The sequence below is a fragment of the Mandrillus leucophaeus genome, unplaced genomic scaffold (genome assembly GCF_000951045.1).
Source record: "Mandrillus leucophaeus isolate KB7577 unplaced genomic scaffold, Mleu.le_1.0 Scaffold556, whole genome shotgun sequence".
NCBI classification, from domain to species: domain Eukaryota; kingdom Metazoa; phylum Chordata; class Mammalia; order Primates; family Cercopithecidae; genus Mandrillus; species Mandrillus leucophaeus.
The window spans coordinates 153,677-167,003 of NW_012105986.1; the positions used below are offsets into that span (position 1 = coordinate 153,677).

General features: G+C 34.8%; 1 protein-coding gene across 1 annotated transcript in view; it reads right to left on the minus strand.

Moving 5' to 3' along the window:
• LOC105552428 overlaps window positions 1-13,327 on the minus strand; it is an 88,013-nt gene that overhangs the window by 58,320 nt on the left and 16,366 nt on the right. Inside the window, 4 exon segments of the mRNA XM_011998095.1 lie at window positions 1,363-1,408; window positions 1,411-1,522; window positions 2,399-2,474; window positions 6,985-7,063. Coding sequence (XP_011853485.1) covers window positions 1,363-1,408; window positions 1,411-1,522; window positions 2,399-2,474; window positions 6,985-7,063 — 313 coding nt within the window.

Genomic DNA, 13,327 nt, shown 5'->3' on the forward strand with positions numbered 1-13,327 from the left:
GTGAGGTACAATTTAGATCCTTCACAGTTTCTGATTTAACAATGGGAGATATTTTTGTGGCCATATCTGCAAATAAGAGATACTAATAAAGAAAAAGAATAACAACAGTGGCAGCAGAGAACCCAGGGAATAGGATGAAGGGCCACTTTGACTGATGTAAGTGGATAAGTAATCTCAAGTGGGAACTAATTTTTGCCGAGGTAAGGAAAATGTCTAAAGAATAATTTTGGAAACAGAAGCTCCTAGGAAGTATTTTTAGGCAGATGCTTATTTTCATACAGGAGAAAACTGGTTGTTCCCTAGGATCTCAAATACGAGGCAGAAGAGGTTACATTTTGAGACATGCTGTAGGTTAGTAGCTCCAGCACATCCTCGAGACTGAACGGCACAGTTTCCAGCATAGTAAAGTACAGTTAAATTCATAGGTGTAGCAGGCAAATATGGTTTAAAAAATAAAGGTCCAAATTCAAAAAGAGTTGGAGGTTTGGGTTTATAGTCAAACATCTACCATCATCAGTTTACTCTTTTGTTAATTCTCATGGTTATAGCTTCATGACATGCAGATATTAAACATCAAATCTAGTTTTTCCTTGCCTTGTTTTCCTTTGTACATTTATTAGGACACTAGCTACAAATAACAATTATTAGAATTGTTGTATTTGTCTTCTTCATTAGATTATGAATGTCTGAAATTTAGAATAATATTTTAGTTATTTCCTCTGGCCCTCAAATTATTTAACATGGTGTTTTGGTAACTGCCTACATTTTATTCTTCAATTAATTAATGCCAAATATACATATTTTTCACAGTGTCCAGATTTAAAGCCTGTCATCTATTTATCATTTTTATTAATGCAGAGAGTAAATTATTTAAATGGCCTAACACTTGTGTAAAGCTATCTGTAAAAAGAACAATACTATAAATTAAACAGTGTCTAGAAATCTACATTCCTTTAACTCCCAGAACTGTCCAGCACCACAAGCTTTGTACGATGGTTTTACCATATTTGTCTGTCTTCTCTCCAATGGCATCAACTGTGCCATCTGGATGCAGACGGACAAACCCTCCAGTCAGCTTGTTATAGAACTGAAGAGTATTTCCTTTTGTAAACTTCCAGCTTTCTGCAGTCCACTAAAAAGAAAAACAAAACAAAACAAACAAAAACACCAGTATGAGAAGAAACAAAGAGAAGAAATTGCTAAGAAACAGTACTTACTAGACACTATAGGCTGTTTTGTTTTAACACATCAAATAGTCATTTGAACATTGTTTATATGAAATAATCTTAAAGCCCCCAAAAAACTTACTGTTTCTTTTCTCTTAAGTTCCAGCTTCTGCCCTGAGAAGATAAAGGAAAGAGAGGGTCATTAATTTCAGAGTGTCATGCTTTCTCCAGTCATCATAAAATATAGTTTTCCAGGAAATGTGTATACATGACACCTACTTGCAAAGAAGATACTGTTATCCCTGGCATACAGTTCTCTGACAATTTTACAATCATCTTCCCCCTGATCTAGCCATCTGTGAAAAGAAAAGTGCATCGATTATTTTCAGACTTAGTATTTACATTAACCATTGGCAATTATCTTCCCAAGTCAGAAATACAAGATAGCAGGAATTGGAAAAGACGTGACCATCTGGCTCTCAAAGGCAGAGCAGTACAGAATGGGAAAGAAAATCCTAAAATGACTACAAGACTGCAAGGGAGGTAGAAGAAGCAGTTACTATCTGGAGAGGCTAAAATATGTTTTTGCCTAATACACAGGTGAGTAACTCAATCGGTCTGCTAACTGTCAAAATCATAGATGTTATAGTCACTGGATCAATTTATTCTGTCCTTTGATCACTAACTATAGTTTAAACTCTAATCAGTTATTTCATAAATGGTTATTATGGGTTCCATAGGAAAAGAGGCAGGACAATGTCAAAAAAAAAAAAAAAAAAGCAAATCTATCACCAAAGCAAACTAATCACCACTGCTGGGAAAATAACTCAAAAATCAAGGTCCATTGACAGTGAGTAAGCTACTATCATCTTTGTATAAAAAGCTACGTGAAACACTGTGTACATTTATTATTTTTGAACCGAATTTGGGACCTAGTCCAAAGGGAGTATGTTTTCTTGTCAGAGACTTTCATTTTTCTTTCTGATATGAACAGAGAAGTCATATTTTTAAAAATCTATCTTAATTTACCATTAAATATTAAATTTGTATCATTAGGAATGATGATAAACATAATAAATGTCTTTCTCAATAGCATAAAGAGCCTCTAAGGTTAATGTTCACAGAAGTTAACCAACAAAGCCTCAGTGACTAGGAACAACTAAATAAGCTACCCAGCTCTCAATGCATAAACTTGGAATGGATTTTTTCAATGTAAAAGTACACCTACAAACCTGTGACAGAAGAACGCATATTCGTAATTTGTTGTGGGATCCTTGATAACAACATCATCAAGAAACCAGCCATTTCCTAAACACAAATTAAAGAACGAAAATGTAACATGAATAAATATGGTCCAATATTATTTCAAGTTTTGAGAAACAAGTTCTAACTTCCAAATATACATAAAGGCCTTGCACAATATAAAGCTTTAGTACTTCAAATAAAGCAAAGTATAACAGAAGTAAACTGTAAGGAATGTATTTCTTGTACATATAGCAAAAGCAAAGCATTATTTTAAGGCTTCATACTTCATGATATCTATTTCAGTGTGCTTTTCCAAACAATTGAAAATAGAACAATTCTGTAGCTGCTTTTAATTTCATAAACTGCATTCATAATCCCAAACCTAACATGCTCCAAATAATATATACTTGATGAGTTACCAACACTTTCTATTTCCAGGAAGTTTTTAAAGTTCAAATTTAAACAAAGTCTGCATAAAATACATATGTTTTGATAGACTAAAAATGAGTAACCATTCAGAAATTCTGTCCAAGCACATAGACTCAGCTGGTATACATAAAGGTAGACATTTCTTTTTAAATGTTTAATTTCATATTAATTTGCAAACTAGAGTTAGTTAAAATCATTTTTACTTACACATAAAATATTTTAATTAGTCATAGTTGTTTTGTCTATGCAAAGATCCAGCTCAAAATATATTCTACTCTAATTAAAATTATTGAGTTGGTGAGTGTATACTCATCAGCTATAAGATAAAATTTATTTCTTTTCTTTTATTTTTTATTTGTATATATTTAGAGACAGAGGCTCACTCTGTTACCCAGGCTGGAATGCAGTAGTGCAATCACAGTTCACTGTAGCCTTGAACTCTTGAACTCAAGCAACCTTCCAGCCTCAGCCTCTCAAGTAGCTGGGATTCCAGGTGTGTGCCACCATGCCCAGCTAATTTTTAAATATTTTTGTAGAGATGGGGTCTCGTATGTTGCCCAGGCTGGTCTTGAACTCCTGGCCTCAAGTGATCCTCACACCTCAGCCTCGCAACATGCTGGAATTATAGGCATAAGCCACTGTTCTCAGCCAAATAAAACTTTTTAACACAGCATACAAGACCCTTCAGCTTACTCTTCAGCTTCATCCCTCATCACATACTCTCATTATTGAGTCGTGTTAAACTCCTCACAGTTCCCTAGACCAGTGGTTCCCAAACTTAGCATGCATCTGAATCACCAGGAGGGATTACAAAAACACAGACTACTGAGTTCTACAGTTTCTAATTCAGTAGGCCCAGCACAGGCAGCCTACAGTGATCAAATGTCCCAGTTTGCCCAGGACAGAGGGGTTTCCCAGGATGGAGGATTTTCAGTGCTAAAACCAGGACAGCCATAGGTAAACCAGAATAGCCACAGGCAAACCAGGATGGCTAGTCATCCTAGATAAGATCCCAAGCGTTGAATCTTCAACAATTTTCGCAAGCAATGCTGATGGCCCAGGAACCACACTTTGAAAACCACTGCCATAGATGATTCATATGCATAATTCTATACCCTTACATATGCTGTTTCCTTTACCTGGAACAAAATCTCCAAAATGTTATTTAATTTCATTTTTAAATGCTATCTCCCAAAAAAGAATAACTTGTTTCCTTTAAGGAAAAATAAAATGTTACCAGAATTCTAAACTGAGTTTTAAGAGCTTCTGGGGAGGCTGTAAAGAAAACTCTTAGAGGTAATGATACATTAATTTTAACAATACTTTGTAAGCTAATAAGTTAGTTTTTAAATTGTTAATGTAAAAATATATTGTCTACATTTTTGTCATGTTTTTCCCATAAGAAAGAACCAGAACTGGATTTAGAAAACTAGAAAAGATGGGTTCCTGAAGAAAGCTAGGCTGTTCCTGCACGGATTAGGGAGAGGTAAGAATCTAGAAGTCTTATTAACCAGCATTGTTTACATATGTATGTTGGTGAGTAGGTATTTGGAGCTGGAATCATTTGTCTTACTATCTTCCCCAATTATCTGCCTACAATTCTACTCCGACTGTTCTCCAGACTGCCCTTGCTTTGTGGCCAAAGGCAACTGAGGAAGCCTGCAGATTTTTATTCAAGTGAGGGTCATGTAACAAATTCTAGATGGCACATGTTCTTCAAGTGGTTCCTTCACAACGGAAAAGCCCCTTCTACCCCCTCCTATTACTGGCAGTTGGGGTATAGGTATCAAAGCAACAGCCAACCTACTGCAATGAAAACTTGTAGCTTTCATACTCAGTGGTGAACCCATAACTTGCCTGTCCGTTCCTTCATAAGTCCTGAATATGTAGCCTTGTGCCTACATTTAGGATGGTGCTGGGATAGGTCTAAATGCACGTGTCCCCCTAAAATTCATCTATTGGAACCTAAGATCCAATGTGATAACATTAAGAGGTGGAGCCCTTAGGATGTGATTAAGTCATGAGGGCCCTCATGAGTGGGATTAGTGCCCTCATAAAAGGACTTCAGGGAACTAGCTAAGCCTTTTTGCCCTTCCACCATGGGAGGACAAAGCAAGAAGCCCCTCCCAAGACAACAAATGCCAGCACTTTGATCTTAGACTTCTCAGCCTCCAGAAGTATAAGAATAAATTTGTGTTCTTTATAAATTGCCCAGTCTAAGGTATTTTGTTACAGCAGCCTCAAACTAAGTAAGACAGATGGTAAGATCTTGCTTCTATTATTTTATTCTAGTCTTTTGAGACCTCAGCAGAAAATGAGACAGAAAAAAACACCATCATAACATTCTGTTAGACTGTACTTATAGTTCTGATTTTCGCTTTGGCCCAAAGTCATGAAGAGGACTGAAACACCTTAAATGACTAATTTTTTTTTTTACTTTCACCCTTTTAATTAAATTTTTGTTTTACTAAATTGTAGCAGAGAATGTGGCTTGTTTGGAGAAATTTAATGAGATTTTCTTTTTGGCCTAATATCTGAGTCAAATTATAAAAATGTTTCATGAAGTTTTGAAATTAAAGTGTTTCCCTATCTACAAAGTACAAACATCTGAGGAGAGTAACTTAAGTATCCAACTAACCTACCAAAATCTGAGACATATGATAAAATTCTATCCTATCTTCTTTTCATTTCTTCTTGACTATCCAAGAGTATTTTACTTTATTTATTTGCCATATTATCAATGGAATAAAGGCTCATGACTCTTATAATCTCGTTGTGAATTATAAACTTTATCAAAAAATTACCCTTCTTGTAACTTTTCATGCTTGTTGTCTTGAATTTTACTTTATCTTACAATAAGGTTATAACTAAGATTGTTTCTTTTATTTACATATTTCTGATACATCATTGCCTAAACTTTTATTTTTAATATTACTAGGTCATTTATTTCAAGTGTCTCTTTCATAGAGCATATAGTTGGACACGGAGATTTTTAAGGTTGAAAATTTTTGCCTTTATTTCTGTTTAGAAAAATTAACAGAAACTCAGAAATAAGGCTAAAAGATGACATATGTCCTTTCAATATTGTAGTAGAACACCAACAAGCTTGTCTGAGAATCATTTGACTCACTGTGGGAGTGTAACATTATTTGACTTAATATCTACTATGGATTCAGGCCTAGACTCTGTAAAATTAGCTATCAACTGACAAAAAATAATATGCAAATAACTTACATCTGTTCAAAATATAGATATATTTTGTCTGAGAGAGAAGACAACCTCAAAAGTATATTTGTATTGTCTATAGAACATTGGTCATATTTTTTATTAATCTTATTCATAATTATTTTTTTCATGGATTATATGTACATATTTTTTAGTTTCTTGCAACCTCCTTTCAACCAGCTTTGTCAGCCTCCTAATTCCTTCATTAATTATCTAAACACATTGTCTATTCTGTATTTGTATAACAATCTTGTTCTTACTTTGAAAATTATAATTTGACACATTTTAGTAAGAAAGTTTATCACCTTGTTTGATGCATTTGGGTTTTTTTTCTTTTTCTTTTTTTGTTTTGTTATGTGCCCTTTAGTAGTCTGTCTTTTGTTAAATGGATTTTGTTTATCTTATAATTGTTTTATACAGTAGCAGAAAATAAATTTATTGGGAAGATGTGAGTCATCTCACAGAGTTGATGAGAAGACTGAGGAAAAGCATGAATAAAGTGGCAACTGAAAACAGCTGAGACGTCACTGCCATGACAGTCTCCTTAACATGCCACTGTTGGACAATCAGTAGCCTTCAAGGAATATCACCGCCAGGAGATATGACTGCTGCCTCCATCACTAGCATGCTGGAATGCCGCCATATGTCACAACATATAAATCCCCAGTCTCTTCTATTTTTTTAAATTATTCTTTCTAGCATTTAGGCCCATTGTAGATTATCCCCTATGTCATTTTGAAGAAAAATACATCTAGTTAAATTTTAAACGGTATTTGGAGACAATATTTTGATTTCACATAGTCAATACATAGAGATCCATTTTCTACCAATTTTCCACAGTATTTTCTAGATTTGAACAGAGTTTCACAAAAACAGAGTGAAATCAAACCTTCGTGAACTCTCTGTGGAAGAGCCTTACCTGGGCCAAGTCCATCATGGCCTATCACAATCTTACACAAATCTCCAAGGTGCACAGCCTCCAGGAAAAAGGTGTCAGTCTATAATGAATCAAAAAGTATAATTAGATCTAGACTATCACTCTGATTTATACCAAGAGTATAAATTAAGATGCAGTGTTTTTTGTTTGTTTGTTTTTTGAGACAGGATTTCCCTCTGTCACCCAGGTTGGAGTGCAATGACACAATCTTGGCTCACTGCAACCTCTGCCTCCCAGGAGCCAGTGATCCTCCTACTTCAGCTTCCTGAGTAGCTGGTACTACAGGCATGTGTCACCATGCCAGGAGAATTTTTGTATTTTTTGTAGAGATGAGGTTTGGCTATGTTGCCCAGGCTGGTCTCGAAATCCTGGGCTCAAGCAGTCTGCCCACCTCGACCTTCCAAAGTGCTGGGATTACAGGCATGAGCCACTGCACCCAGCCAGTAAAAATTGATTGTAAAAATTAATTTACAATTAAAAGGAGCCATAGTTGTGCTCCAATGGTTTACATATTCAGAATATAGATAAAAAGTGAAAATCACAGAATACTTTTGATAAAATCAAAGATAACGCTATAGGTTTCAATCCAAGAAAAATACATGATGTAGCATATCCATTAAAAAATGATAAGAAAACAAAAAATAATCTTTGTATAGTGTATTATGTTTCAAAATATTTTCATATGCATTTATTTTATTCTCAAAAATTTGCTAAGTGAAAAAAAAAAAATCCTTTCTACAGATAAGAAAGTTGACGCACAGATCCAGGATTAGAGCTCAGCTCCTCCCTCTGACACATAATAAGACTATTTTCTTTTGAACCTCCTTGTCTCTGTGTAAATGCACTGTTAATAATATAAATAATGAGAAACAAAACCATTAGCATTCATTGACAAAAAGTGTACTGTTCATGCCTGGTACAAATTAATGGATAACATTGTTATCCCTTTATCCACCAAACAGAACAGTTAGAAAAGCAGGACTTTCTATGCAATAAAAGAAAATTATGAGTTATGATATTTATAATAATATAGAGAACTCTAAGGAAAAGAGAAGAAACATATAATGAAAATATGTTGACATGTTCATTAAGAACTAGTTGGGTCATCAAGGAAAGCTGAGATAAATATACTATGAAAAAATGTCTATAATTTACTCAGTAAAAGAAAAAGTTAAATATTATATGCATATTAATATTAGAGATAATAAAATAATGTATCTGGCTTCTACATTCAACAATAATATTTGCTGTATATAATTATCCACATTTAACAATATACATACAGATTTAAACATCAACAAAGGTGGGAGAGATGTCAAGAAGATGGCAGATAAGGAAGCTCCAGGCTCCAGTTTACACATGGAGACACTAAGTTAACAATAACATAAGAACTAGAATACTCTTCTTTGAAAACTTTAGAAACCACTTGAGAGATGCAGCACCCAGGCCAATGCATAACCAAGAAAGGACTTCATCCAAAAAGGGCAAAAAAGTTCAAGCCATTTTATATGCCCCTACCTGGCATAGTGCAGTACAACAGGAAGGAAACCACCCACACTCCGGAACCTCCCTCAGGACAGAAACAAAAGAGTGGACCATACATCCAAAATTCTGTCTTGTCTGAAGGCTGCCTGAAAAACTGGTTTTTTTCTCCCCTGACTTGGGGCCATGACAGAAATGGCAGATAGTCTGGAAGGCTAAAAGACAGAGGCCAGCCCTGCAGCCTGTCTTTTCAACAGAGCTTCTTCAGTACAGCAGACAGACAAGGCAAGCAAGAGATTGTGGGCTCTGGATAAGAAACAAGAGCAAGCAATTAAGAAAATTAAGATACTTAAAATCAAATACATAAGCCCAGGGAAGACACATTGTCAGAAAAGGTTTGAGAGGTCCCAAACCTCCACCAGAGCTGATCAATGCAAGTTTTCCCCTAGTAAAGCCTATGACTCATAATGACTGTGAAGTATAGTTGTATTTCTAAATGTTCAAATCTCAAGATCACAAATCCTACAAAGAAAAGAGGAAAACATGGCCCAATCCAAGAAATGAATGGTTCCATGAAATAACCCTAAAGAAATACAAATCTCTAAACTTCCTAATAGAAATTTAAAACAACTATCTTAAAATATTAAATGAGCTAAAAAGAATACAGAGAGACCAACTAAATGAAATCAGTAAATTCAGGCATGAATACAATGAAAAAGACAGAAACTATAAGAAAAAACCAAACAGAAATTCTAAAGCTGTTAATATAATAACTAAACTGAAAAATTCACTAATGCGGTTTAACATCAGATTAATAAGGCGGAAGAATCAGCTTTCTTGAAGGTAGGTCACTTGAAATCATCAAAACAGGAGCAACAAAATAGAAGGGTGAAGAAAAGTGAAGAGAGCATAAGAAACTGATGAGACACCATTAAACAGGCCAACATATGGATTACAGGAATTTAAAAAGGAAAAGAGAGAGATAAAGGGGCACAGAGCTTTTTTGAAAAAATAATGGCCGAAAACTTCTAAAATCGGAGGAGTGAAATGCACATGTAAATTCAAGAAGCTCAATGAGCTAAAACTAAAATAAACGAAAAGAAATTCATACTTAGACACATTATAATCAAACTGGTGACTTTCAAAGAGACAATCTTGAAAGTAGCAAGAGAAAGGCAACTCATCATATATGAAGGAGATTCTATAAAATCATGAGTAATTTTAAGTAGAAACCATTCCGGCTAAAAGGCAACAGGATGATACACTCAAAATATTAAAAGAAAAAAAAACTCTCAACCAAAAATTTTACATCAGGCAAAACTGTCAAAAGTGGAGAAGAAATTAAGACTTTCCCAGATAAACAAACTGAGTAAGCTCACTGCCACTCGACCTACAATACAAGAAATGCTAAGGAAGTCTTTAAAGTTGAAATAAAAGGACACTAGATAGCAACATGAAGCCATATGAAAATATGAAGTTTGAGCCCGGGATACAGAGGCTTGCAGTGAGCCGAGATCAGTACACTGCACTCCAGCCTGAGCAACAGAGTGAGACCCTATCTCAAAAAAGAAAAAAAAAAAAAAAAAAAGAAGGAAGGGAGGGAGGGAGGGAAGGAAGGAAAAAAAAAAGTTCTTCAGTAAAGGAAATAAATAGACAAACATTAGTAACTTGTATTATTGTAATTTTGGTGCATAAATCCACTTTTACTTCTTGTATAGAATTTAAAAGACAAAAGTAGGTATGCAATATATAAAGATATAATTTCTGACATCAATAACATAGTTGGAGGGTGGAGCTGTAAAGGGTGACAACTTTTGTGTGCAACTGAAGTTAAGCTGTTATCAATCTAAAATAGAATATTATAACTTTAAGATGTTTTATATAATTGCAATAGGACCCACGAAGAAAATATCTACAGAATACACACAAATAGAAAGGAGAAGGGAATCAAAGCAGGTCACTACAAAAAGATCAATGAGACACAAATGAAGGCTATAAGAGAGAAAAGCAGGAGAGGAAAGATACAAGACATATAGAAAACAATTCACTAAATGACAACAGTAAGTCCTTCCCTATCAGTAACTTTTTAAGTGTAAATGGATTAACTCCATACAAAAAAACATAGATGGGCTCAATGGATTTAAAAAAAAAAAAACAAGATCTAACTATGCTATCTACAAGAGACTGATTTTAGATCTCAGGATAGACACAGGCTGAAAGTGAAAAGATAGAAATTCTATGCAAATGGGAACCTAAAGAGGGAGACAGTGGTCATATTTATATCAGACAAAATAGAGTTTAACTCCAAAACTGTCACAAGAGACAAAGAAAGGTACCATATAATGATAATATGGTTAATTCACCAGGACTTAACGTTTAATATATATACATATACATATAACAGTATTATATATATAACATATCTATGTGTTATATAACATATCTATGTGTTATATATGTTATACATGTGTTATATATGAGAACACTTGGACACAGGGTGGGGAACATCACACACGGGGGCCTGTCATGGGCATGGGGTAGGGCGGCACGGGGAGGGATAGCATTAGGAGATATATCTAATGTAAATTAGGTATATGGTAATTAGGTATATGGTAAATTAGGTAAATGGGTGCAGCAAACCAACATGGCACATGTATACATATGTAACAAACCAGCACGTGGTGCACATGTACCCTAGAACTTAAAGTATAATATATATATAACTTAAAGTATATAATATGTTATATATATATCATATATATCATTCATAAATATATATGCACCTAACATCAGAGTTTAAATACATGTATGTATACACATATATGGATACATATATATGCATATATACATATGTATATGTGTATATGTATGTATCCATATATATATAAAGCAAACTTTTACAAAATTGAAGGGAGAAATAGACAGCAACACAATAATAGGAGATTTCAATGCCCCACTTTTGATAATGGATAGAAAAATGAAACGAAAGATCAATAAAGCAAGAGGACATGACCAACACTATAAACCAATTGGTCCTAACAGACGTATACGGAACCACCAACAAACATGGAACATTATCCATGAGAGATCACAAGTTAGTTCACAAACAAGTCTTAACAAATTTAAGAAAATTAAAATAATATAAAGTATCTTTTCCAATCATGGTGGAACAAAACTAGAAAATAATAGTAGGTGACTAGAATATTCACATATATGTGGAATTAAACAACTCACTTTTTTTTGTTTTTATGTTGTTGTTTTTTTTTTTAATTATACTTTAAGTTCTAGGGTACATGTGCACAACATGCCGGTTTGTTACATAGGTATACATGTACCATGTTGGTTTGCTGCACCCATTAACTCATCATTTGCATTAGGTATATCTCCTAATGCTATCCCTCCCCCTGTCCCCTGACCCCATGACAGGCCCCCATGTGTGATGTTCTACACCCTGTGTCCAAGTGTTCTCATTGTTCAATTCCCACCTATGAGTGAGAACACGCAGTGTCTGGTTTTCTGTCCTTGTGATAGTTTGCTCACAATGATGGTTTCCAGTTTCATCTATGTCCCTGCAAAGGACATGAACTCATCCTTTTTTATGGCTGCAGAGTATTCCATGGTGTATATGTGCCTCATTTTCTTAATCCAGTCTATCATTGATGGACATTCGGGTTGGTTCCAAGTCTTTGCTATTGTGAATAGTGCCACAATAAACATACGTGTGCATGTGTCTTTATAATAGCATGATTTATAATATTTTGGGCATATACCCAGTAATAGGATCACTAGATTAAATGGTATTTCTAGTTCTAGATCCTTTAGGAATCACCACACTGTCTTCCACAATGGTTTAACTAGTTTAACACTCCCACCAACAATGTAAAAGCATTCCTATTTCTCCACATCCCCTCCAGCATCTGTTGTTTCCTGACTTTTTAATGATGGCCATTCTAACTGGTATGAGATGGTGTCTCATTGTGGTTTTGATTTGCATTTCTCTGATGACCAGTGATGATGAGCATTTTTTCATGTGTCTGTTGACCACATAAATGTCTTCTTTTGAGATATACCTGTTCATATCCTTTGCCCACTTTTTGATGGGGTTGTTTTTTTTCTTGTAAATTTGTTTGAGTTCTTTGTAGCTTCGGGATGTTAGCCCTCTGTCAGATGGGTAGATTGCAAAACTTTTCTCCCATTCTGTAGGTTGCCTGTTCACTCTGATGGTAGTTTATTTTGCTCTGCAGAAGCTCTTTAGATTAATTACATCCCATTTGTTTATTTTGGCTTTTGTTATCATTGCTTTTGCTGTTTTTGTCATGAAGTCCTTGCCCATGCCTATGTTCTGAATAGTATTGCCTAGGTTTTCTTCTAGGGTTTTTATGGTTTTAGGTCTAACATTTAAGTCTTTAATCCATCTTGAATTAATTTTTGCATAAGGTGTAAGCAAGGGATCCAGTTTCAGCTTTCTATAAGTTTCAGCTAGCCAGTTTTCCCAGAACCATTTATTAAATAGAGAATCCTTTCCTCATTTCTTGTTTTTGTCAGGTTTGTCAAAGATCAGATGGTTGTAGATGTGTGGTGTTATTTCTAAGGCCTCTGCCCTGTTCCATTGGTCTATATCTCTGTTTTGGTAACAGTACCATGTTGTTTTGGTTACTGTAGCCTTGCAGTATAGTTTGAAGTCAAGTAGCATGATGCCTCCAGCTTTACTCTTTTGGCTTAGGATTGTCTTGGCAATGTGGGCTCTTTTTTGGTTCCACATGAACTTGAAAGTAGTTTTTTCCAATTCTGTGAAGAAAGTCATTGGTAGCTTGATGGGAATGGCATTGAATCTATAAATTAC